The following is a 25,600-nucleotide window of genomic DNA, read 5'->3' on the forward strand; positions in this document are numbered from 1 at the left end:
CCTTCACGAATTGTTATGCAACACAAACATAGTGAAACAAACCTTTCAATTCCTTTGAAACTACCTAAGTTGAATGATGATGACATTTTTTTTCACTCTCCCTTCATAGGGTGAATTTATGCTGATCTTCCGTGGATCACATTCAGTTCTAGATATTAGTAAATAACAGTGATGGTAGCTCCATTTCCATCATTTTAACTGATTGTACAGCTAAGTGCCTCCTGTTTATCCAGTTGACACATGTATTGTGATGTTTGATATCACCGTGATACACATTATGATGAGGTCACTTACATTGCGATATCACCGTCTGCACCCTGAGTTAAAGGGCTCACATGATGGTAAAATTACATTTGGCAAAACATGAGGCTTCATTATAATTGAACAAAAGAATTATGGTAAAATATAATTGCATAAATGTGGGCAGACACTTATAAGATCGGATAGAATATGGAATATTAAAAAAACAGCAGCAAAGAACAATGAAATGAATAGAAAATGAATGTGTTTGAGTACAAGAGAATGCTGACTAAAAGCAAAAGACAGTATAAGTGTAGCTACTAAAACAAAATGCAGTAACAGTCTGATAGAAAATGAGTCAGGGGAGTTAATAGTGAAAAATAAGGAGCTGCGAGATGAGCTGAACCATTACGTACTGAGAACTCCATCCCTACAAGTAATAATTCCCCCCGATTTAACCAACCTATTGTCACGAATAAGTTCTAAAACACATTAACTAGATTAACATTAAACTTCAATTCTTGATGAATTCTAATTTTAATTTACTGATATTAACTCATGTGAAATGTACCAAAGAGGATCAGGTTTTGCTGGCATAGAGATCTAGACATGTTTTATATAACTCTGTCCATGGATATGACATTGTCCTTGTGCGACAGAGATGAGAAGAATTGTTTTCTCTCAGACGGTTTTGTATTGTTGGAAATCTCTACCTCCGAAGGTAGGTGGAGGTTGAGTCATTGATTCTTTTAAGGTAACAAGTTCAAAGGTTATCAAGGTAGATGAGAATGTGGAATTTTGGCCCTGATTATATTGACTGGTGGAGCAGGCTCAAAAGGGCCAAATGTCTATTTCTGCTCCTGTTTTGAGTTGTCATGGATGTTTACACATCCATAAACCACAATCCCTTTCAGAGATTGGGCTTGAGAAACAAAACAATCACATTGCAGGCAGTCTCAGGTGAGTTGAACTGATTTTTCACATCTTACTTATATTTTTATGTCACTCTTTTGTTCTAATTTATATTGAAACAATAATGTCTAGTGGTAGTAAAAGCAAAGGCAAGGGTTCAGTAACACATGAGAGGTAGGGCAGGTTGAAGATATTATGATTCATTTTAAACAAAGTTCTTCCTAGTTCGGGACTGATCCAAATGAGAAAATATCCTTTTCATGTCCACCTTTTTGGGACTATTCAGGATGTTATACATTTCAATCGGGAAAGGTTGGATAGGCTTGGCTTCATTCTATTAGAGTTGGACGAGTGAGGGATGACTTGATAGAATTGTAAAAAGTCCTGGCTAGTTTTGACAAAGTGGATGTGAAGAAGATGTTTGTTCCTGTGAAAAAGTCAGAACTAGGGGGCACTGCCTGAAAATTATTGGTTGCCTACCTAGGGCAGAGATGAGGACAATTTTATTACTTTGGAACTCTTTGCCTCAAAAGGTGTTGAATGTGATGTCAAGGATAATTTTAAGGCAAAGGTAGATAGATTCTTCTGAGGAAATGGAATCAAAGATTGTCAGAAATATATGGAAATGTGGAATTCAGAGCACCAACAGATTCATCATGATCAGACCCAAAGGGCTGAATGAGTTACTCATACTCCTAATTCATTTGTTCATATGTTGGTAATTACTGCACTTGCCAACTCTTTGCCCATTCATTTAGCCTATCAGTATTATTTTGTTAGCTACTTACGCCTTCTTCACAACATAATTTCTGACTGAAATCACAAACAGAAATTGCTGGTGAAACTCATCACCTCTGACAGCATCGTGGGGAGAAAACAGAGTTAATGATTTGAGTCCAGTGACTCTACATCAGAACAGATCCCAGCAGCACTGATGCCGCGTCACACCACATGGACTGCAAAGGATCATGGAATGCAAGTCATCATTCCCTTTCCAAGGACATTTAGAAGTGGGTGACAAATACTGACCTTGCCAGCAATGCCCACATTACATGAAATAAATAAATAGAACAATTTTAGTGTGTTTGAATCATACTTTATCCAAAGCCAATATATTTTTCCTTAATAAGTACAAATTACTCAGATGTTGGAAATCTGTTATAAAAGCTGAAAGTACTAGAAATGCTCAGCAGGCCTAGCATCATCTGTGGAGAGAGAAACAGACTTTATGTTTCAGTTGAATGACCTAACATCAGTTGTCACATGTGAAACAATGGACTGTTTGTCTGGTCTCACAGACACGAGGGTGGGTCTAGTGCAATTGGAGGAAGATGAGTCCGAGTGTCTATTGACATTTCCATTGTTGGGGTACATTGCTGGGGCCACACTGGAACTATGATAGGCTCCCTGCTCCACAAATATAGGCAAATAAGTAGGGTAATAAGACCTTACTTAGAGGACTTGAAAATCCAAAAGTGCAACTGCATACATATGTGTCTACTCCCGAACCAAATTGTTTGCAATCATGGTACTGTCATTGACCTTGAGGTTAGCATCCATCCACAAATCTTCTCTGTCACCGAAGGCACTTACTTCCAGCTCCATAACATCTTTGATGTGTCCCCACCTCTCACTTGTTATTGAAATCATTGCCTTTGCGTTTGCTATCTCTAGAATTACAGGAAGTCCCCAGGTTACGAACGGGTTCCATTTTCTCTGCTGTTGGTAAGCTGAATTTGTGTGTAAGTCAGAACAGATTCGGGCAAATTAGTCTGCCCATTCATCAGGAGAAAACGTTGTATGTAACTTGGATTTTCAAGAATAGTTTTTAAAAATGAGAAGCTGGAGGTCGGTTCGTGACTATGGGGCATTCATAAGTTGGGCATTCATAACCCAGGGACTTCCTGTACTGTTTTCCCTCCAGCTGGATGGCTACAGGGATCTTCATTTGACAGCTTTTCAAGAGGAATTAGGAGTGCCACCATGTTCAGATATCCTTACCATTATCTTCCTAACTTCTGCCCATCTGTTTCCATGGGGCTGCTGAGCATTCACAGCTCCTACAGCCTAATTAGGAGTTCAGCCTTGACACTTAGCCCATTGTTTGTAATAGGATAGTGATCATAGAGATGGCCGATTGTGCAATAAGTAATTAAGAAGCTGGAATATTGTGCGGGCTGCTGCTAACGATATTAGCAAGTTGAGGACCCCATCTGGGCTCTCCATTTGTGGCCTGACTCTCGGCAAAATATTGAACTGGCTATCTTTATGTTTCTTTCCACAGATGCTGCCAGATTTGCAAACATTTCTGCAAATATATTCCAGCCTTTAGACATATATTTACAGAAATTCACTGTTCTCCTGTAATTCTGTACTTAAGTACATGTGACAATAAAGTATTTTCTATTGTTTTCTATTTATGAAATAACAAACAAGGTCTGTTTTGCAATTAGCTAATATCAGCTGGGTTAGTGAAGAAAGTGCCAAGAATGGTCTCGATATATCTCGGATTAAAAAGAGAAAGAAATTCAGTGACTATTCCTATGCTTTATCACTGCAGAGCAAATCCTGATAAAAATAAACTTCATCAAATGGTGTGAACCATTCCTACTGTGAACCATTGGATAGCCAACCCAAACATGCACCCAAGGTTCACACATTAATGAATAATGACAATTTAGGTGAGGTAGACAAGCAGGAGGCTGGAAGAACATGGTAATCTAGGCAGCATCAAGGGGTGGAGAAGTCAACATTTCAAGTGTAACCCTTCTTCAATTCTTGCATGTTCTTCCAGCCTCCTGCTTGTCCACTTTCAATTCCAGCATCTGGAGGGCTTTTGTCTCTTACTAAATTTGGATGTGGTAGTGGATGTTATTATGTACCATGAAGCCTTATTTCTTCAGAAAAAATCAAGTTGAATATAACGGAGCCAAAGCTTTATCAGTTTAAGCAAATGAAGAGTAAAGCCACTCACTGGAGATAATGGATTCGTAATCGGTGAACTGCATAAAACCAGTCATATAGACTTAATATTTTACCATGAATTGTTTGTTCTACATTTTATCTGCAGGAATCATAGATAGTAAGAAACATCCTGTTTTAAAACACTTCTCGAGCATCGAGTACATTGAGAAACTGATGAAAATTTGAAAGCGGTTTTTCCAAAGAACACTGTGTTTGTCACAAGGCAGGCAAATGAGGAAGGAATTACTTAGTGCTTTCAGCAAATGCTGTCATTCTTTGTACTGATTCTACATTGCATCAGTTTCCTGCGATTATTCACATTGCTGTACACGTATGGTGCAATTATCAGAAATGTCTATGTGACCACTAGTAGCTTAGTACTTTGTGATGCTCAAACTGAATGAATTCAAGACATGCATGCAAGTAGTTAGGTTGCAACAGCTTGTCTGGTCGTGTCTAGAATAGAACCCGTTTGAGAGCTCCTAGAATCCAGTGTTGAGAGAATCATAGTATGGTATAATATGCTTGACTCATTTCCTTTTGCTAAATTACAGTCTACATTTATTGTTTTAAGAATTAAATTAATAAATTTTATTCAAAGTCAAATCTCTCCCTGTCCTCATTCTACATAAAATAAACCAATCCACCATCTAGGTTATACCTTCTTGGACTCTTGACCTGTGGTCCTTGAAGTATGAGACCATCTAGTATGGTTTATAGTGGAATCAGTCTTCCTGGGAGCAGATGCGGTGGAGGCGGAGAAATTGGGAGTAAGGGATAACGTTCTTACAGGAGGGGATGGGAAGAGGTGTAGTCCAGATAGCTGTGGGAGTTGGTGGGTTTGAAGTAGATGCCCATGTTGAGTCAGTCGCCGGAAATGGAGACAGAGAGGTCCAGGAAAGGGAGGGACGTGTCCGAGATGGCCCAGGTGAACTTGAGGTCAGTTTGGAAGTTATTCATAAAGTTTAATAGCTGGTCAACCTCCTCATGGGAGCATGAGGTGGCACTGATACAGTCATCAATGTAGCGGAGGAAAACATATGGAATGGTGCCAATGTAACTACAGAAGATGGTCTCTTCCACCGTATCCAACAAAGAGGCAAGCATAGCTGGGGCCCATGTTGGTGCCCATGGCTACCCCTTTTGTCTGAAGGAAGTGGAGGATTTGGAGAAGTTGTTGAGAGTGAAGACCAGTTCAGCCAATTGAATGAGTGTGTTGGTGGACGGGTATTGGCTGGGTTGGCATGAGTGGAAGAAACAGAGGGCTTGGAGGCCTTTGCCATTGCGGATGGGCATGTACAGGGACTGGATGTCCATCGTGAAGATGAGGCATTGGGGGCTGGGGAAATGAAAGTCATGGAGGTGGAGGGCATGGGGTGGTGCTCCGAATGTGTGTAGATTGTTTCTGGACCAAATGGGATAGCATGGTGTCAAGTTATGAGGAAATAAGTTCAGTGGGGTCGAGCAGTTGGATTTGTGAATTTTGGGTAGAATCGGGCGGTGTGGGGTCATGGGAATATGAGGATGGAGGCTGTGAATGGGACATTTCCTGTGGTGATGAGGTTATGGATGGTATGGGAGATGATGGTTTGGTGACGGGAGGGGAGATTCTGGTTGAGGGGGCAGTAGGAAGAGGTGTCTGTGAGTTAGCGCCCGGCTTTAGCGGTGTACAGGTCTGTGCACCAGCCCCCAACTGCTGGTTTGATGGTGAGGTTGGGGTTGGAGCTGATGGATTGGAGGGCTGTGCTTTGCAAGGATGAGAGGTTGGAATGGGTGAGGCTGGTGGGCAGGTTGAGGTGGTCTGTGTCACGACGGCAGTTGGAGATAAAGAGATCAAGAGTGCGTAACAGGCCAGAGTGGGGTATCTAAGTGGATGTTGGAGGTGGGAGAATGAGTCCTCAGAGGGTGGACGGGTGTCCCAATGGAAAAAGTAAGTGCGGAGGCAGAGATGGCAGAAAAAATTCAATATCACCCTCCTTCTATTTATCTCTCAGCCTCTTCCTCTACCACCCCACATTCCTGATGAAGGGCTTTACGCCTGAAACGTTGACTCTCCTGTTCCTCAGATGCTGTCTGACCAGCTGTACTTTTCCAGCACCACACTTTCAACTCTGATCTCCAGCATCTGCAGTCCTCACTTTCTCCATCGCAGAAATAAGGTTCGTAAGCATCTGACAGACTCAAACAAGATATAATGTGTGGCGACTGAGCTCAACCAGTTCTTTATCCAACTAGCTAGAACACCCTACACACTATGTGACTTCACTTGCTCTATATAAGATATAATATGTGGTGACTAAGCTAAGGTGATGCAGAGTGAGACTTTCACTCCATGGCAGGAGGATGCGCTATTTCTGAAGCAGCTGGCCAATGTGATTGCCTGACAATTCCGGCAGCCCTGGCAGTATCAAAATTTGGTAACAAGTGGTGCTGGAACCATTATGATGAAGACGTCATTGAATTCCTAGACCCAGACAAATAAGGGGCACTGGGTGGGGAAGGTTTGGTTTGAAATGGATACAATAAGTAAACATAAGTATGGAAGATGTGTTGGATAGGCTAGAAGTTATTAAGGTGGTCAAATCCTCAGGATGAGATCTATCCCAGGCTGCTGAGGGGGGTCAGAGAGGAAATAGCTGGGGCCCTGACAGATATCTCTGTAGAATCCTTAAACAAAGGAGAGGTGCCAGACGACTGGAGGGTTGCTCATGTTGTCCCCCTGTACAAGAAAGGTAGTAGGGATATTCCAGGTAACTACAGACCAGTGAGCCTGACGTCAGTGATGGAAAAGTTGCTGGAGAAGGTACTGAGAGAGAGAATCTATTTATATTTAGAAAAGAGTGGGCTTATCAGTGATAGGCAACATGGTTTTGTGTGGGGGAGATAGTGCCTTACCAACTTAATGGAGTTCTTTGAGGAAGTGACCAAGTTGATAGGTGAAGGAAGGGCTGTAGATGAAATATACATAGACTTTAGTAAGGCATTTGATAAGACTCCCCATGGTAAACTAATAGAAAAAGTGAAGTCACATGATGTGCAGGGTGTTCTAGCTAGGTGGATAAAGAACTGGTTGAGCAGCAGGAGACAGAGAGTAGTAGTTGAAGGGAGTTTCTTGAACTGGAGAAAGGTGACCAGTTGTGTTCCATAGGGAGAGGTGCTGAGGCCACTGTTGTTTGTGATATACATAAATGATCTGGAAGAGAACACTGTTGGTATGATCAGTAAATTTGCAGATGACATGAAGACTGGTGGAGTAGCAGAAAGCATAGGGGGCTATCAGAGAATACAGGAGATGATAGATAGACTGGAGAGTTGGGCGGAGAAGTGGCAGATGGAATTCAGTACAGGCAAACGTGAGGTGATGCATCTTGGGAAGTCTAATTCTGGAGCGAATTATACAGTAAACGGAAGAGCTTTGGGAAAAGTTGATGAGCAGAGAGATCTGGGAGCGCAGGCCCATTTTACCCTGAAGGTTGCTGCACAGGTGGATGGAGTAGTCAAGAAGGCATATGGTATGCTTGCCTTCATCGGACAGGGTATTGAGTATAAGAGCTGGCAGGTCATGTTAAAATTGTACATGACGTTGGTTCGATCACATTTAGAATTCTGTGTACAGTTCTGGTCACCACATTACCAAAAGGATGTGGACGCTTTGGAGAGGGTGCAGAGAAGGTTTACGAGGATGTTGCCTGGTATGGAAGGTGCTAGCTATGAAGAAAGGTTGAGTGGGTTCGGTTTGTTTTCATTAGAAAAAAGGAGATTGAGGGGGAGACCTGACTGAGATCTACAAAATCATGAAGGGTATAGACAGGGTAGATTGAGATAAGCTTTTTCCCAGGGTGAAGGATTCAATAACGAGAGGCCACGTTTTCAAGGTGAGAGAAGAAAAGTTTAAGAGGGATACACACAGCAAATACTTTACACAGAGTGTGGTAGGTGCCTGGAATGTGTTGCCAGCGGAGGTAATAGAAGCAGGCACAGTAGATTCATTTAAGATGCGTCTGGACAGATGCATGAGGAGGTGGGGAGCAGAGGGAAACAGATGCTTAGGAATTGGACGACAAGTTTAGACACTAGATTTGGATCAGCTCAGGTTTGGAGGCTGAAGGGCCTGTTCCTGGGCTGTAAATTTACTTTGTTCTTTGTGTCGATGTTGGTGGAGATGTGGGTTTGAAATTTCATGCAAAGAAGAAGGAAGGGGATCTGCCAACTTCTGAAGGAGTGTAACCTAAATCCTCAAAGAAATCTCTCTGAATATTGTTACACTTTACCCTTCCCAATGTTGAAAATGTGTTAAAAAAAGAGGTGCCCACTCCCACCTGCCTGCCGATATTGTACTAAAGGATCTTTAAACAAACTAATCTCACCCTGAGTTATGTGTTCACGCGTGGTGGGTATGTAGCCAAATGTTGAATCTGTCATCACACATCTAAATTGGAACCAGTTAAAAGCTGAATTAACACTTTATTAATTTTATCCTTCCTCATTTTAATTAATCATTTGGGAAGACCTCAGGAAAGAACAAGATTAGAGTGATGCTGGAAAAGCACAGCAGGTCAGGCAGCTCATTCCTGATGAAGGGCTTTTTCCCAAAGCGTCGATTTTCCTGCTCTTCGGATGCTGCCTGACCTGCTGTACTTTTCCAGCACCACACTAATCTTGACTCTAATCTCCAGCATCTGCAGTCCTGACTTTTGCCTCAGGAAAGAACAAGACAAGTGAAGTCAATTATCCTGTTTTCTTAGAAAGGACGCGCCACTGATTTGCATTTAGTTAATCATTGTTGATCTGAACTAAGTTTAATTGAATAAGGTTGAGCAATTTGTCAAGTTGGGAAAGCTGTAATTTTATTTGTGACTGCAATGAATTTCCAAGTTATCATGTCAAAGTATAAGGGAGTCTTTAATACCAGGTGTAAATCTTACTCATTTAATACTGGCAGCTTTTGAATTACAAATGTTGAGTGGTGTCAGTTATAATTTGAGATCATACTGGTTATACCAAAGAAAATCTTGCTCTCGAAACCTTTTACTTCTATCAGAAAGCAATTCTGTTTAATCTAAAATGCTTTCTTACCTGATGAGAATGTTTGACATTAGAAAATTGGCATAGTTGAATAAAAGATACCAAAGCACCGAAAACATAATTCAAAAAGTTGTAACAGTTTCACCAGAATAACTTGTGGAAGGGACGTCTCTAACAATAACAGCATTGTTGTTTCATAAATACCTGTTCATTTGAATTGTTTTAGCAAAATGTTTACATGTCTCTAGTTGTACTAATCCCCACTTTGTTTGAGATTTTCTTTGTTGAAGAGGAAGTGCTAAGAACTTGCAAGTAACTGCACATAATCCCTGCCTCTGCAACTGACAACATTTTGCCCTGCCTACTTTCAAAAAACTTTCAAATTTGGCAGCACTAGCTTTTGGAACGCTGCTTTTTCATCAGCACAGCTACCTGATGAAGGCGCAGCGCTCCAAAAACTAATGCTTCCATATAAACCTGTTGGATTATAATCTGATGTTGTGTGATTCTTAACTTTGTCCATCCCAGTCCAACACCTGCACCCCCACATCATCCCTTTCAATTAAGTATAGATGTTAACTCTTTTTTTTTGCCAACAGCTTCTTTATTTGAATTTTGAATAAGTTGGAATTGCAGAACTGAGAACCTAAATTTCCCAAATCTAAAATCAATCCCCACTTCTGAGAATCTAAAACATTATCAAGAATAAAGAACTAACAAAAGGTATGGTAATGCTTGGGATCAAATGCTTGATATTTGTTTTAATGGTACTCTGAGCATTGAAGGCTTAAGTGAAATAGAACAGTAATCCATGGTAACTGGAAATGAAATCTGGTGGGTGTGATTCTTAATAGCAGAGGGGAGCAAACTTCAGCAAAGTCAGAATTCAAAGTATTAGATTTCCAAGAAGTCCACATCTTTTCAGAGAAAGTCAAGAATACGTAGCTAAGATTAGGCATTTGTGCCCTTGTATATGATTTTTATAAAGAGAGATTCTAGCAAAGAAATGATAATTTGGCCATGCCTTGAGACATCAGACCAAACAAGTGAAATAACCCCACCATTTTTTGACCATGTGATAAGATCACTTGAAAGTTCAGAAATGGCTTATATTGGCCTAATGGTAATGTCACTGGAGTAGTAGCCTGTGGGCCAAGCCTGGTTCTCTGGGCACACGTTCACATCCTATTAATCATATCAGTTGGTTAAAACTGATTTCAGTTGGCAGCAGTTGGGGAAGCCCGATGTCTCAGTTGTTAGCGCTGTTGCCTCACAGCGCCAGGGACCATGGTTTCATTCCAGCTCCAGGCGACTGTCTGTGTGGAGTTTGCACTTTCTCCCTGCCTGTATAGGTTGCCTCTGGAATCTCTGGTTTGCTCCCACAGTCTAGGGTGGGGGGTGGGTCTGGATGGGATGCTCTTTGGAAGGCCAAATGGCCTGCTTCCAAACTATAGAGTTTCTATGATTGAGTCATATCTGGAATATAAAGGTAGTGTCATTGCCGGTGACTGTAAAACTACAGCTTATTGTTAGAATGGAAAAGGATCAGAAATTGGCTGATAACAGAGGGTGGTGGTTGATGGGAAATATCCGTCCTGGAGTTCGGTTACTAATGGGGTACTACAAGGATCTGTTTTGGGGTCACTGTTGTTTGTCAATTTTATAAATTACCTGGATGAGGCCATAGAAGAATGGGTTAGTAATTTGTGGATGACATTAAGGTCGGTAGAGTTTTGGATGGTGACGAAGGATGTTGTAGGTTACAGAAAGACATAGATAAACTGCAGAGTTGGGCTGAGAGGTGGAAAATGGAGTTTAATGTGGAAAAGTATGAGGTGATTCACCTTGGAAGGAGCAACAGGCTAGTGGTAAGAATCTTGGTCGTGTAGATGAGCAGAGAGATCTCAGTGCCCAGGTACATAGATCCTTGAAAGTTGCCACCCAAGTTGATAGGGTTGTTAAGAAAGCATACAGTGTTAGCTTTTATTAGTAGAGGAATTGAGTTTTGGAACCACGAGATCATGTTGCATCTGTACAAAACTCCGGTGCGGCCACATTTGGACTATTGCATACAGTTCTGGTCACCGCATTATAGAAAGGGTGTGGAAGCTTTGGAAAGGGTTCAGAGGAGATTTACTAGGATGATGCCTGGTATGGAGGGAAGGTCTTACGAGGAAAGACTGAGGGACTTGACGCTGTTTTCGTTAGAGAGAAGGTTGAGAGGCGACTTAATTGAGACATAAGATAATCAGAGGGTTAGATAGGTTGGACAGTGAGAGCCTTTTTCCTTGGATGGGGATGGCTAGTACGAGGGGGCATAGAAGGGGCATGGAATGCCCTGCCTGCAACAGTAGTAAACTCACCAACTTTAAGGGCACTTAAATGGTCATTGGATAGACATATGGACGAAAATGGAATTGTGTAGCTTAGATGGGCTTCAGATTGGTTCCACAGGTTAGCACAATATTGAGGGCTGAAGGGCCTGTACTGTACTCTACCTTAATGTTCTATGTTCTAAGGACAGGAAATCTGCCATCATTATTTTGTCTGGTCTACATGTGACTCCAGATTCATTACAATTTGGTTGGCTTGTAATTACCTTCATAAATCATTCAGTTTAAGGGCAATTAGGGATGAGCAACAAATAATAGCCTTGGCAACAATGTCCACATCCCTTGAAAGAATAAAGAAATGTGTCGCATTGGATATAGGTGTAAACGTAATGTTCATGCAGATATAATTTGTTAGAGATGAAACAATTAACACGCTAAAATGCATACTCAAAAGGTCAAGCCTCAGACACTATTTCACCACAGCTTGACATGGAATAGGTAATATGGCTATAAGGGTGAGACTGCATTTTAAATTGTCAAGGCAGTGACGCATAACTCCCTACAGAAACTCACCCTAAAATAATCGGGATAAATTAAACACACTGGTAAAGCTCAGTTTAAGGCTACTCTTCCACTTTATGGTGGCAGACGGAATGAAATGGATTCCTCTTATGGGGATGGAGGTTGACTGACACAATTAATCTGCCAACTTTTATTGATGTGAGCAAAAATGATTCCACAATGATATTCCGAAGGTTATATAATTGCACCTAAGATGCCAATCTTTCAATCAAAATTAATTTGTAATCTATCACAAAATCAAGGAATAATTTTTCACTGACTTTTCTTGCTACTTATAAATTATTTGCAATAACTTCATTTTAATGAATCCTGTAAACTAGTGAAACAGATTATTCAGTTGACCTTAGTGGATATATAATATCTGCTCTGATAAGTTACTAGTGTGCTGATGTGCCCTCTTGTGGTAAATTTAAAATAGTTTGTGAGATTAGCTTGCAATATGATTATCGGTGGGCAGGACTTTCTGGCCAGCAGCAAATGAAGAACACTTGTTTATTGCTTTTACAGCTGCTCATTTGAGTTTTTGTGAGCTTTTGCGCAGCATGTGGGTGGCACAATGGCACAGCAGTTAGCACTGCTGCCTCACAGCGCCAGAGACCCAGGTTCAATTCCTGCCTCAGGCAACTTGCCCGTGTGGAGTTTGCACATTCTCCCCGTGTCTGCGTGGGTTTCCTCCGGGTGCTCCAGTTTCCTCCCACAGTCCAAAAATGTGCAGGTTAGGTGAATTGGCCATGCTAAATTGCCCGTAGTGTTAGGGGAATGGGTCTGGGTGGGTTGTCCTTTGGAGGGTCGGTGTGGACTTTTTGGGCCGAAGGGCCTGTTTCCTCACTGTAAGTAATCTAAACTCATCGTCACCGGGAACTGAATACAGCTCATTGTTCCCAGTGTCTGGGACTTGCCTAAACAGAGAAATCAGCAAGCGTCACTTCCAAGAAATCAGATCAAAGAATCCCAAATAAGGCAGACAGACTCTAAATACAGAAATGTAAATTGGAATAGAGTCATAGAGCCATACAGCACAGAAACAGTCTAACTTGTCTATGCTGATGAGATATTCTACGTTATGTAGGCCCATTTGGCCCATATCTTGCTAAATCCTTCCTATTTATATACCTGTCCAGATGCCTTTCAAATATTGTAATTGTACCACCACCTCCTCTGGCAATTCATTCCACATACGCACCGTCCTCTGCGTGAAAACGTTGCCTTTAGGTTCCTTTTAAATCTTTCCCCTTAAACCTATGCCTTCTATTTTTGGGGAAAAGACCTTGACTATTTACCCTATCCATGCCTCTCATGATTTTTATACATTTCTATAAGATCACCCCTCATCCTCCAATATTAAAATAAATACTAGCATCTCATGTTACAATGGAGAAAGTAACCAGAAGATCAGCCAAAATTTTCCCATGCAATCATGTGCAATTACATTGCATAATTCTCAATGTTCACACACGCTGATAGCTTTTTCTGGGAGAGAAGAACATGTCAGTGGGGGAATTTGGAGGCTTGGCCTTGTTTTTTCTTGAAAAGGATATAGCTCCATGAGAGGAGGAGCAAGGAGGCTGTGTGAGGAGGAAGGAGTAGGAATATCCTATCCAGGGATGGACTATTGGAAGCACCAGTTCTGCAATAGGATGAACGAGGAGCGCTCCTCAGGAGGCTTCACTTCACTAAAAAGGTGCTTGTGTCTTGTAACTCAAAAACAAAACAGAAACTCCAGGAAAAACTCAGCATATCTGGCAGCATCTGTGGAGAGGAATCAGAGTTTTTATATGGAAGGTGGGAGGAGGGGGTAAGGAGTAAACAATAATTGCAGATAGAGCCCAAAAGAGAGAGAACAGTTGGAGAGACAGAAGAGTAAAGATTAGAGTGGTGCTGGAAAAGCACAGCAGGTCAGGCAGCATCCGAGGAACAGGAAAATCAACATTTCGGGCAAAAGCTGGATAACCAAGTCTTGAGTCTTGTGACTCCAGTTTGCAAATATTGCAATCCCATGCGGGAATCTTTTACTGAGTCATGTTCTTGACATATAAATCTTTAGAGTACTTAGGGTTGCCAACTATGATGAAATCCATTACTGGCAGTTTTATCACATGACTTTCCTACTCCAGTCATCAGTCACTCAAGGCTGCATAGATCTGCACTGACTTTATTCCATTCTCAGTCAGAGCATTGAGAATAGGAATAGGACATCTTGTTGCAAATATACAAGACATTGGTAAGGCCACTTTCAGAGTACTCTGTGTAGTTCTGGTTACCCTACTGTAGAAAGGATATTATTAAACTATAAAGGGACTATTAAACTATTAAACAGAAAAGATTTACTAGGATGCTACCTGGACTGGAAGATTTGAGCTATGACGAGATGCTGGATAGGCTGGAATGTCTTTCCCTGGAGCATAGGAGACTGAGGGATGACCCTATAGAGGTCTACAAAATCATGAAAGGTATGGATAAAGTAGATAACCAACATCTTTTCCCCTTGTTGGGGAGTCTAAAACTGGAGGGCATGGGTTTAGGTGAGGAGGAGAGATACAAAACGGTCCAGAGGAGTAATTGTTTCATACAGATAGTGGTGAGTGTCTGGAACAGGCTCTCAGAGGTAGTGCTTGAAGTAAGTGCAATTTTGTCATTTAAGAAACATTTGCACAGGTACATGCATGGGACAGGTATAAAAGGATATGGACAAATGTGGGCAAATGGGACTAAATTAATTATGAAAACTGATTGGCATTAGAGATGTTGGGCCGAAGGGCCTGCTTCCATTCTGTAAACCTCAATGATAGGATCACATGCAATGATTTCTCTTCCCATTCCTGTACTATTACATGTGGTGTGGTCTGGGCATCAATCTGAGGCCCCCTAACCATTTCTCAGTTACTTGCTGGCTGCCACTGCATCATCCAAAAACCTATCAGTTTTCACATCCAAACTGACAACACCCATTCTTCAATTAATCACTAGCCTGTTGTGATGATGCTATGGCTTTAAGAGGTGTATTTTGTCCTGGTTTTTTATGAAGAGAGGTTGAAACAGAAGCACTGAGCAGTCTGTTCCAAGTCAATAAAGCAAACAGCTTGTGATGCCTTGGGATTTAAAAAAACTTTGGAATAGAAGCAGCGTGAAGGGATAGGGGCAAGCTCCCACAGAACCAGAATTTTAGTTTAACTTTCAATAGTTGTTGAGGTTTGGAAGCTACTATACATCTCTCCCTACCGCAGCAAAATGCTTATTCTCTCTTTCTCTCAGAGTTTTCTCCTGATGTTCTTTCCTCCTGCACTGGAGAATTTCATGTGAGAATCTATTTACTGAACTTGCCTTTGCCAAGAGTGAGTTTATGAGATGTTATTATGTTTAATAGTTAGTATTAGTATTAGTCTGTTAAGTTTTCCAATAGAATTAATTTACTATAATTGTTCTTTCATTTGTATTTTAACTATAGTGTAGGAATGGAGTCTGTTTCAGCCTGTTGGTTTGATCAATTGAATTGTATCCAGAACACAATGCCTTACACTTGTCTTTAAAAATAAAATATAACGTAGGGGTCTCGGCTATCTTCTTAATATATTTTGAGGGAGTTTGGTCTGGTCCATAACACTGTCTATTAGAAATCCTTTATTAGATGATCAGAAATGCCCTTCAACCACATATTGGGAAGAATGAATCCAATGTCTTTGGGTCCATTACATATCCAGTCCCAAGTCACCAAATTCATACTGTTCACAATCTTGGTGTCATATTTGACCTTGAAAACACACATTCATACAATCACTAAGACCACATACTTCCCTCCTTTTAACTCTCCCAGACAGTCCTTGTCTCAGCTCATCATTTGCTGAAACCCTCAGACATGCCTTTGTTACCTCTCTCATTCTGACTCCAATATACTTCTGGGAGCCTCCCACATCCTACCCTTTGTAAATGTCACCATCGAAAACACTGATGCTCTCGAGCAAGCTCACAAACTGACAGCAGATCCCGAGGCCAATCATACATACGCTTGATGAATAACCAAGCTTGTGGGCAAGGCAGTGCCTCTATTTTAAAATTCTCATCCTCATTTTCAAGCCCTTCTTGTTCTTCATGGTGTCTGTAGTCTATCCAGCCATACAAAACCCAGATATCTGCAATCCTCCAATTTTGACCTTTCAGCATTCCTGCTTTTAACATGATGTCATTGGTGGCTGTACCTTCAGCTGTCAAAAGCTCAGAGCTCTAGCACTCACTTCTAAATCTGCATGCATAATCCTTCTTCCTTCTCAATTACTTTTTTGGCCATCTGCCTAGTATTTTCTGATGTGGTGCCAAACTTTGCTCCACAAAGCGCTAAGGAAGCGCCTTAGGATGTTTTATGATGTTTTTAGGGCCACAAAAAAGTACAAATTCTTGCAGCTCATTTTTGAAATGGTGCTAAGAGGTTTTTAAGATTCATTTGACCAGGCAGTCTCGGGTTTCAGTTTAATGTTTTACCTTGCAATTAGCATGTTCACACAGCGTTGCACTCCTACAGTGCTGTGTAGGACTGTTAACCTCAAATGTATGCTCAAGTTTTAGATTGAGGTTTGTCCCCACGATGCTCTGATTCAGGGATGAGATTACTACCACAGCATTGGCTGACTCCTTAAGAAAGAAAGAGCTTTTCCTTAATTCTTAGAATGTGGCTTCCCTGACCAGCAGCACCATTTATTTCTATTCCCTGCTTTGCCATCAAAAATGTGGTGCAAAGCTTCTGCCTTGAACTGCTGCTGTCCATTTGGTGTAAGCACATCCACAGCACTGTCAGGAAGGGAGCTCCAGGATTTTGACCAAATTATTCTGAAGGAATATATTTCAAAGTCAGGATACTGAGTGGCTTGGAAAGCAACTTACAGGTTTTGGTGATCCCATGTCACTGCTGCCTTTGTACTTATAGATAGTAGTGGACTTGAAATGGTTTTGGAAGATGCTGTCTTAAGGACCCTTGATTTTCTGCACAGTATCTTCTAGATAGTACACACTGCTGCCACGAAGCATCGGTGGCAGAGGGAGTGAATCTTTGTGCAGGAACTGGCAATCCATTGGGCAGCTTTGTCCTGGATAGTGTCAAGTATCTTGAATGTTGTTGAAGCTGCCAATCATCCAGGCAAGTGGGGATTATTCCATCACATTCCTTCTCTGTGCCTTGTAGATTTTGGAGAGTAGTTGAAGATAATTGGGCTGAGGACACTATCCTGAGGAAGTCCTGCTGAGATACACTGGAGCTGAGGTGACTGACCTCCAACAATCACAATCATCTTCCTATGTGTCAGGTATGACTCCAACCAGTGGAGTTTTCTCTGATTCTGATGAACTCCAATTTTGCTGGTGCTCCTTGAATCTACACTTGGTCAAATGTGGCTCTTGATGTCAGGGGTAGTCATTCGTTCTTCTGGAATTCTGCTCTTTTATCCATATATGGTTTGAGTCACAGCAGTTAGGCTGTAAGGATGTTCTCTCAGTGCTGTTAGGGAGGGATTTCAGGATTTTGACTTAGCAAGGGGTTGAGTTTAAGAGCTGCGAGGTTATGCTGCAGTTCTATAGTGCCCTGGTTGGACTACACTTGGAATATTGTGTTCAGTTTGGTCACCTCATTGTAGGGAAGATGTGGAAGCTTTAGAGAGGGTGCAGAGGAGATTTATCAGGATGCTGCCTGGACTGGAGGGCATGTCTTATGAAGGCGCAAGGGCTTTGCTCATTGGAGTGAAGAAGGATGTACAAATGTTGAGAGGCATTGATAAAGTGGATAACCAGAGACTTTGTCCCAGGATGGAAATGTAGGTCATAATTTTAAGATGATTGGAGGAAGGTTTAGGGGAGATGTCAGGGGTAGGTTCTTTACATAGCGAGTGGTGGGTGCATGGAATGCACTGTCAGCAATGGTAATAGAGTCAGAAACATTAGGGACATTTAAGCAACTCTTGGATAGGCACATGGAAGTTAGCACAATGAAGGGTTATGTAGGTTAGTCTGATCTTAAAGTAGGATAAAAGGCCGGCACAACATTGAGGGCCGAAGGGCCTGTACTGTGCTGTATAATGTTCTATTTTAGCCACGGCTGTGATGAGGTCAGGAACTGAGTGGCCCTTGTGCAATCTAAACTGAATGTCGTTGAGCAGATGCTGCTTGAGAATAGACTGACGGGGTGGTAATTGGCTGGGTTCGATTTCTTCTGCTTTTTTTTGTACAGGACATACATGGGACAATCTATCTGTACTGGAATAGCTTTACAAAGAACAATAAAACAAAGAACAATACAGCACATGAACAGGCCCTTTGACACAGCAAGCCTGCACTGGCACACCTTTCTAAACTAAAATGGACCACATCCCTCTATTCCCTGCCTATTCACATACCTGTCAAGGTGTTTTGCTGGGGCATGGCTTGTTCTAGAGCGCATGTCATCAGTACTATTTCTGTAGTGATATATTCAGTGCCTCCATTTCATATGAGGGGACCACCAAAGAGGGTTGAAATGGAATGTCCACTTGGCCCTTCTGGCTGAAGATGCTTGTAAATGCTTCAGCCTTATCTCTTGCACGGATATGCTGGTGTCTCCCATCACTGAAGCGGTTTTTGGAGCCAGTTCTTTTTCCAATGGATTAATTGTCCACCACCATTTGTGATTGGATATGGAAAGACCGCCAGGCTTGGATCTAATGAGTCATTGTGGAATTGCTTAACTGTCTAACACTTGCTGCTTATGCTGTTTGGTACGCAGGTAGTCTGCTTTGAAGCTTCACCAGATGGAGCACCTAAATTTTAGGTATGCCTGGTGTTGCTCCTTCGCCCCATAACTTGGCAGGTATGCTGGGCCATGAGGTTGGACATTATACTTGAATATAATTCTCCTGCTTGCTGAAGGCCCACAATGCCAATAGACCCTAAATCTTGATTGCTAGATCTGTTCAAAATGTATCCTATTTAGCATGGTGGTAATGTCATACAACAAAATGGAACCATGAAAGTAGAAATAATATGATTAAACAAAGTTTGGAACTGTAAGACAGATTTTAGTGAAAATATTGGTTGGAAAAATATTCAATTCACAACTGAGGTCAATATTCATTATTAATACAAGTGAACAAATTAAATTAAAATTGTTAATAAGTTTTTGATACAGTACTGGGACAATGCTATGTGGTTTCAGGTGTGTGGGGGTAGGATAGATAGAGCAGCTCACCTTTTTCAGTTCAGTACAGTAAAAGTTGCAATATATCATGGCACAGATCACAAATAACACTAAAGAAATATCTATTTAAATCAAAATTTGATTTCAAAACATCACAAGCTAGCATATTTTCTGTACAGGTTCCATAAGTTAGCAGGTATGCTGTTTTTGTTTGCCAAAGAATGCCCATTTTAAATCAACACTATTTTAAAGTGAAATGCAGCCTCTCTCAACTTGCTGTAGCGTAAATTGCATGACCATTTAATTAATTGTACAGTCATTATTTGTATTAATGTCAACAGTTCAACACAAATTTCAGACTGAACAAGTGTGTTTTTCTCTCATAATATTGTCATTATTTGCTTTCAATACACTTTGCTTTTTATGCGCAAGAGGTTACCCTATATTTAAGACAAGCGGGTGATTTGACAATTCCCGAGACAAGCAGTCCACAACACATATTGGGGTGCAGTCTGAGAGATGGAAAGCAGCACAAAGGATCATCTCCACTAGGACTTAACTCCTGTAATTGGGACTTACTTTGGTACAGCAGAACAAACCTATTGGCAAGACATGGGGTGCCTAATTTATCAATATCTGACTTATCAAAGCCTGCACTTATAAACATAATCTCATCAAGGATGTCATTTTAAAGATCTGAACAGTTCATTTTCATTGTCCTGCATTGTACACCAACTTGCATACAAATCAACTTGTGAAGCGACTCCAGAATGGAACCCATTCACAACCCAAGGACTGCCTGTACTTATTTTCATTATTAATTAGTAAAAAGAAACCTATGAGTATTCCTTTTTGAAGTTATGGGATGGCAGGTCAGCACAGTCATGTGGAATGTGCATCCTGTTGTCTGTGTTGTGTTCGTGAACACACATACAACATCCCAGACAAACATGTGCAGGAAGTGACATCAGCTGCAGAAGCTTGAACTGTGGGTTAAAGAACTTGACTGGTGCCTTGAGTCAGTGTTGCATATCTGTGAGACAGGTGATTATGTGAGTAGCATGTTTGGGAAAATGGTCATATTTCAGAATGGAAGTGTACAATCAGATAATAACTAAGGTAAATAGAATTCTGGCATTTAATGCTAAAGGAATACACTATAAAAGGATGTGTTGCTACAACAATACAAGGCATTAGTGAGACTGCACCTGGAGAACTGTGCACAATTTTGATCCCCCTACTTGAGGAGGGACGTAGTTGTTTTGGAGGTATTTCAGAAGAGTTTCACTAGATTGATTCCAGAGATCAGACTTTGTCTAATAAAGAATGACTGAGCAATTTAGGCCGATAGAAGAATGAGAAGAGATCTAATTGAGATCTCAAGATGTGAAAGAGGACTAACAAAGTAGGTGTAGAAATTTAGGACAAGAGGTCATTGGTTTAAATCTGCTACCCCTCACCCGAAAACTGAGAGGAAGAGAATCTGAGGAATTCATTACCATAATGTGCAGTGGATCCTGAAGCATTGAGTAAACTTTTGCAGTACATTAATTCGTAAGAGTTTGAGAGTTATTGAGAATGGGCAGGAATGTAGTGTTGAGGCAGAGATGAGATCGGCCATAACTGTATCAAATGGCAGAGCAGGCTTGAGAGGCCGAATGCCTAACCATGGTCTTGGCCATAAACAATCATGCAGTGCATCAGGGCTCTTATCATATATGTTTAAAAACTCTTCATTTGGGTACTGAGATTGAGGGCATCTCCAAAATGTAAAACAGGAATTCTGATTTGAGACTTAATATTATGCCTGAATAAAATGTAGCATCCTTTTTATAACATTTCAATTGTATAATAAACCTGTGCAAAATATTCTTTGAAATCAGTGTCCCTGATATAATGCTTAAAAATGAAATGCCATTATTCAGACCCACTATTAGCACAGAAATAACTTATCACATCTTGCCTCTTCTCAAGGGGATTGCAGTTCAGAAGTTAAAAAATTATGTTATGTTAAAATGTTATGCAGTGCTTTGATTAGACGCGATACACAGTACAGTGTTCAGTCATGGGCTTTGAGCCTCAGGAAACAGCTGTTAAATTTGGAAGAGAATGCCGATGAATGGAATTACTCCAGGGTAAACAAATAAGGACCCGCTGTTCACAAAAGGTCAGTGATCCTGGAATGTTAAATATTTTTCTCCTTCACAGGTACAGTCACAGCTGCTGCTTATTCCCAGCATATTCTGCGTTTCTTTAAATTTTAAGTTTCCAGACTTTGCAATACTTTATTTGTTTTGTTTAGGAGAACATTGACTCTCTTCCTTGAGAAAGGTCTTTTATGCCTTGCTCACAAGCCAGAGAAGGCCTAATTTAATGGAATGTCAAGCTTTCCTGGGAACTAATGAGTCATTGCATTTTGAAATTTTATTTTATTAAACTGACCAGAACAGGTTGCTAATTGGCTATCATCCATTCTTTGCTAATATTCCAAGACAAACTTACATTCCAATGGCTCATCTAAAACCTGTCTCTAATAGTACAATGCTCCTTCAGTACTATATTCAGTTTAGATTTTTAAAGGAGAGTCGAGTACAAACTCTGACTCTGAAGTAAGATCATGACCACCAAGTCAAGTACAGCAATGTTAACTGTACAGTATTGTTAACTCAAAAGCATTCCTTGTAAAATTGTATTTCACAATCACATAACCGAGCATTCAATTATTTTGGCCTCCTGTGAATGCGCAGCCTTTAATATACAAATGTCATTCTGACTGTTTCAGTTATCATTGTTGCACACCAGAATTATTACAGTGCCAAAGGAAGGTGTTCTGCTAGTGTCTACTGCAGCTCTCAGAATGAGAGAGTTTCATTTAATGCCTTCTTCAGACCTCTCCCAATAAGCATTTGCTTGTTTTTTTTAAAATAATATTCTAATTCCTTTTTGCATGCATTGATTGAACCTATCTGCATTGTACTCTCAGAAAAGGCCATTCTAGATCCTCACCATTCAACTAAGTGAAAAAGCTCTTCTTCCCAATATCACTTCTGGATCCTGAGCCAATTATTTTAACACCATCCCCTTTTGTTCTTGATCCCTTTGAGTGGGACAATTTTCATCTACTTCCTAGACCCCTCAATTTTGAACACCATCACCAGGTGTCCTCTCAGCTGTCGAATCTCCCCTCAACCTTCTCCTTCCAGGGAGCACAGTCCCAACCTCTCCAATTTGAATTCATAACTGAGGTCCCTCATCCCTGAAAGTATTCCTCTCCAATGCCTTCATATTGTTCCTGAAATTTGGCACTCAGAACTAGATGTAATACTCTAGGCTAAATTAATATCTTACACAAAAACAAATCTGGAATTAAGAGTCGATTGATGACCATTCAACCATTGTCAATTGTCGGAAAAACCCATCTGGTTCACTAATGTCCTTTAGGGAAGGAAATCTGCCATCCTTACCTGGTCTGGCCTACGTGTGACGCCAGAGCCACAGCAATGTGGTTGACTCTCAACTACCCTCTGAAAGAGCCTAACAAGTTACTCAGTTGAATCAGCGATTAAAGAAGGCAGTTCACTACCTCCTTCTGAATGGCAAGTAGGGATGGACTATCAAAGCTGACCAGTCAATGATGCCCAAGTCACAGAAATTAATAAACAAAAGTTCAAAATTATCTGTTTGCTCTTGTATCATATGCATCTATTAACAAACCCTACGATACGGTACATTTATTGCCCTGAACTGCCACCTTTAATTTTGCAAATATACATGCAATTCTGCTCCTGCACCTCCTTTAGGAGTTTGACCCTTTGCTTTATATTGTCTCTCCATGTTCTTCCTACCAAATGCATCACCTCATATTTCTCAATATTGAAATATTTGCACACACTTTCAAGTTCGCAATGTTCTTTTGACATTTTACACTGTTCTCTTCATGGTTGAAAAATGTTTCCAAGTTTTGTATCCTCAGCAATTTTTGAATTTTGTACCCCCAACCCAAGGTCTTGGTCATCATTGACTCAGGAATAGCATTGTTTAAAATATTTGTGATAGATAATTTTAAACAATTAGGCTGCAACTGTTGTGGACCAATTTCACATTCGCTTTGCAAGAAGACTGATGTCCACCATGTTCACAAGAAAAATGTTTAGTATTATAAAGTGGCAATACACCAGTGCTTTATTCCATCACGATAGAGGATAGTTTGGTGAATCTGTGCAATTATTTAAAGTGCAAACAGTACTTGAGGTTTGTCATAACCCCAATTATCTGCACAGATTTGTGTCACCGGCTCAGAATTAGTCTTACACGAATCATATGTTTTCTCCAGAATACTGTCTTCTACTTCAGTGTTGTCCGGACTAGGACATCTTTGGTCTATGCCATTGATATCAATTTTAGCTGCATATGGATCATCCAAGTCAGTATTTACTGGTTCACCATCATTCACATCGGTATTAACTCGGTCAACATCAAATATGTCTGAAGATTTGGTATTTTCCTCTTGTGTCTCATCACATTGGTCAACTTCACGGACAATAGGTGCCTTCTCCAATCCTTTCACCTCACTTAAGTTGCTTTCATCAGATTCCATGTTTGCATCCATGTATGCTTTACCCCTTTCACCCATAATGCGATGAACCTAGAAATTAGATTATAATCTTAGTTATATTTAAATGAGATGGGTAACAAATGTCAAATGCATCTTCTCCATTCAAATGTACTACTATTTGTTTGAGTAAAAATGCTCTGTGGATTGGATTCACACTGGTCTAATCCATTGCCATCTTGCTGCATTGTAAAGCTTAGTTCCTCATGAATCAAATTCAGCCAACGTTAAAATTCTGTACACGTTTTTTTTAACCTTGATCTCTTCATATCCTGAAATGACTGTGATATAATTGCTTTCCCAATACATCAGCAATTTGCTTGCTCTGAAGTTGTTCGTCCTGGCATAATTTTAGTAGACACAGTACACATATATCTAAACATTGACACAATGGCATAGCACAATTTTTAATTAAATCTGAATCAGCAAATTCACTGTGTAATTTTCTGTTCCTGTCATCTTGGCTCATTACATTTAAACACATATGAAATAGCCCTTTCCACCAGCAGAAAAAAATTGCAAACTTACCAGAAATTTGGGCAATACTTGCTTCTTCTTAACAAAATGACAGATGAACAGTGTTGCAATTAGCGAGAAGGCAATACCGAGAACAATTACTAATGTCATTATAAATGGAAGGACTAAAAAGACAAAAAAAAAGAAAAAAAAGTTATCAACTGAACAACCAAAGAGTAAATATATTACAAGCAAGTTTTTGTGAAATTTACATATTTGAGGATAAACAGCCTTGTGTAACAAAAAAACTAAATATTCTAGTTTATTATAAGAACCTGCCATATCAAGATTATCTAGAAGGACACAAGGCATACATTTTATTAATTTTCTGATCCTTATCCAGAATATGCACAGCAATGCTTCAGTTTGCCTTCCCCCCCCCATAAGCCTATCTTCAAAGTTTTTTTAGTTCCAGAAAAGAACAAACAAACTGGAACAACATCAGACAAAACACAAGAGAAAATAAGATTGGAAGATAGCCAGAAATGAAATGCTGGAGTACTGTGCACAATATTGGTCACCTTATTTAAAGAAAGATTTAAATACACTGGAAGCAGTCTAGAGAAGGTAATACCTGAAGTAGACAGGTTGAACTTATGAAGAAAGTTGGATAGGCTAGTCTTATATCTACTGGGGTTTGGAAGAGTAAGGTTTGACTTGACTAAAATATACAACATCCTGAGAGGTCTAGATGTAGTCGCAGAGTCGTACAGCACAGAAACAGACCCTTTGGTCCAATCCCTCCATGCCGACCAGACATCACTATCCGTCCTAGGTCCCATTTGCCAGCATCTGGCCCATCCCCCTCTAAACCATTTCTATTCATATACTCATCCAGATGCCCTTTAAATGTTGTAATTGTACCTGTTTTCACCACTTCCTCCAGCAGCTCATTCCAAACACACACCACCTTCAGTGTGAAAATATTACCCCACAGGTGCTTTTTAAAACTTTCCCCTGTCACCTTAAACTTATGCCCTCTAGCTTTGGACTCCCACACCCTGCGACAAAACTAAAACCTTGGCTAGTCACCCTATCCCTCATGATTTTATAGACCTCTATAAAGGTCAGACCTCAGCCTCTGATGCTCCAGTGAAAACAGCCCCAGACTATTCAGCCTCTCCCTACAGCTGAAACTCTCCAGTGCCAGTAATATGCTTATGAATCTTTACTGCACCTTCTCAAATTTAACAACATCCTTCTTTATAGCAGGGAGGCCAGAATTGTACACAGTATTCTAAAAGTACGTGGTAAATATTGAGAGGT

The 25,600-nt window shown here is 40.6% G+C and overlaps 1 protein-coding gene across 2 annotated transcripts in view; it reads right to left on the reverse strand.

The window, feature by feature from the left end:
- Positions 1-19,079: 19,079 nt before the first annotated feature.
- Positions 19,080-25,600, reverse strand: part of LOC140459903 (interferon gamma receptor 1-like) — a 37,460-nt gene continuing 30,939 nt past the window's right edge. For both annotated transcript variants that reach the window (XM_072554385.1, XM_072554384.1), the window contains 2 exons: positions 24,347-24,459; positions 19,080-23,851 (listed from right to left, as the gene is read on the reverse strand). In XM_072554385.1, the coding sequence (XP_072410486.1) occupies positions 23,435-23,851; positions 24,347-24,459 (530 nt within the window). In that variant the 3' untranslated portion in view covers positions 19,080-23,434. The remainder of the gene's footprint in view (positions 23,852-24,346; positions 24,460-25,600) is intronic.

Source organism: Chiloscyllium punctatum, chromosome 3, assembly GCF_047496795.1.
Source record: "Chiloscyllium punctatum isolate Juve2018m chromosome 3, sChiPun1.3, whole genome shotgun sequence".
Taxonomy (NCBI): domain Eukaryota; kingdom Metazoa; phylum Chordata; class Chondrichthyes; order Orectolobiformes; family Hemiscylliidae; genus Chiloscyllium; species Chiloscyllium punctatum.